Source organism: Prunus avium, chromosome 5 (genome assembly GCF_965620075.1).
Source record: "Prunus avium chromosome 5, drPruAviu1.hap1.1, whole genome shotgun sequence".
Taxonomy (NCBI): domain Eukaryota; kingdom Viridiplantae; phylum Streptophyta; class Magnoliopsida; order Rosales; family Rosaceae; genus Prunus; species Prunus avium.
In genome coordinates, this window is record NC_142288.1 from 13,258,930 (window position 1) to 13,261,154 (window position 2,225).

General features: G+C 37.3%; 1 protein-coding gene across 1 annotated transcript; it reads left to right on the plus strand.

The window, feature by feature from the left end:
* The first annotated feature begins 1,064 nt into the window (after positions 1-1,064).
* LOC110771246 (uncharacterized) lies at positions 1,065-1,859 on the plus strand. The gene is made up of 2 exons (XM_021975511.2): positions 1,065-1,517; positions 1,617-1,859. The coding sequence occupies exons 1-2, from the start codon at positions 1,065-1,067 to the stop codon at positions 1,857-1,859; spliced, it is 696 nt and encodes a 231-aa protein (XP_021831203.2).
* Positions 1,860-2,225: the final 366 nt, after the last annotated feature.

Genomic DNA, 2,225 nt, shown 5'->3' on the forward strand with positions numbered 1-2,225 from the left:
CAATTGGGTGGTTGAACATGAGAATGATCCAAACATAAATCAAATGCCATCAGTACCAGTCAACACCAAGGTTGAGGCTCCAAAACCTTCTCTCACGCCAGAGCAATTGAAAGCCAAGCAACAAGAGCTTAGGGAGAACGCTCGCAAGAAGAAAAAAGCAAGGAAAAAGGATTGACAAAAAAAGACAAAGAGAAGAAAAGTAGCAAATAAAGAATAATAAGCTATGTACTGTTATAAATCCATACGTTATGGGTTTATAGGTTATGGATGCCCACAATAATATCCATCATTATATATTTGTATCTATCAATTATGGGTGGTAGGTGATTTAGGTCTCTCTACCCCTATAAATAGTGGCACCAAATATGAATGAAACACAAGTTGATTTGAGCAAATTATACTGTCTCTTTCTTCCTCTTATTTCTCCCTACAAATTCCCTAGTTTCACAACATGTTATCAACACGAAAGCTCTTGGTAATGTTCTTCTCTATAGCTTAGTTCATCCATATATATATATATATATATTTTCTTTTATATACAAAACTCGATGATGGCTAATTTTTTTGTGAAATCATGTTTTTGACATGATTTAAATTGCCGAGAGTATCCCCCAATGAATGCATGAACATGTAGTTTTTTTGTTGTTGTTGTTATTGTTATATGACCACTATTCATTGAAAACTTATTGGCATGCATGTTGTAGCTAATAACACGAGTAGTATGCAATTATCATTATTATTATTATTATTTTTCTTTCTTTCTTTTCTTTTTTTTAAGTTTTTATTTTTATCTTATTTAAACACAATATGTTATGATGAGTTTTTTTTATTAACAAGAGATTAGGGCCTGAAGTTCCTCGATCCTCATAATAGATAAGGACCTGAAGTTCCTTTATCAAATCAGAACCTAAGTTTCTGTGATTCAAAATAATTGAAGGCATGAAGTTCCTCAATCTAATTGTCTAAACATCCCAAACCAGAAGTTTTGGTGATTATATTTATGTTTAATATATCAACAATTTTTTCTTGAGCTCTAACACATTCCATTTTCTTTTATATAGAAAATGTCGAACTTGACAAAGCTTGAATTTGTTGCACTTGACATCTCCGGAAAGAACTACCTTTCATGGATCAATGATGCTGAGGTTCATCTTGAGGCTATGAACCTAGGGGAAACCATTAAGGAAGGCAATGAGGCATCCTCTGTGGATCGAGCGAAAGCCATGATTTTTCTCAAACGCCACATCCATGAAGGCTTGAAGTGTGAATACCTTACTGTCAAGGATCCGTTGGCCTTTTGGAGAAATCTCAAGGAAAGATATGACCATCAAAGGACAGTTATTCTTCCTAAGGCTCGCCATGATTGGATGCATTTGCGTCTACAAGATTTCAAATCAGTGGCTGACTATAATTCTGCTCTGTTCAGAATTAGCTCCAAGTTAAGACTTTGTAGAGAAAATATAACTGATGCAGACCTATTGGAGAAAACTTTCACCACATTTCATGCCTCCAATGTGGTTTTGCAACAACAATATTGAGAGCGAGGTTTCCAGAAGTGTTCAGACCTCATATCTTGTCTACTTCTAGCTGAACAGAATAATGAGCTTCTGATGCAGAACCATCAGTCCCGTCCGACTGGATCTGCACCATTCCATGAAGTGAATGCTGCATTGGCACCATCTCATGAGGCATATGCTACCTCATCACATGGCGACCGCCGTCGAGGACATGGTCGTGGTAGGGGTACCCATAATGGTCAAGTTCAAAATAGTAGTAGCCACCGCTTGGGTCCAAGAAATACCCAAGCATCTCATAACCACCAGAAGTGGAACAAACAAGACAAGGGAAATGGCTCCTAACCTCACCTGACAGGGTGATTGAGGAAGCATGTCATAGGTGTGGTACAAATGGGCATTGGGCACGTGTATGCCGCACACCAAAACATTTGGTTGATCTTTACCAAGCCTCAATCAAGGGCAAAGGAAAAAAGGTTGAGACATATTGGATGGATGCTGATCCAACAGAGTTAGAACCAGTGGATGCAACTCACCTTGATGTCTCAGACTTCTTTGTTGATACTGATGGCAAATCTTTTCATCCTATGATTAGTGATGGGATACTCCCCAATTAATTTTGTTGAAATTTTTTTTTCGCTTTATGTTGTTTAATCGCGTTTGAGCTAAGTTTAATTCCTGTGTTTTTTTTCCCTTTCACATGTTAGTTTG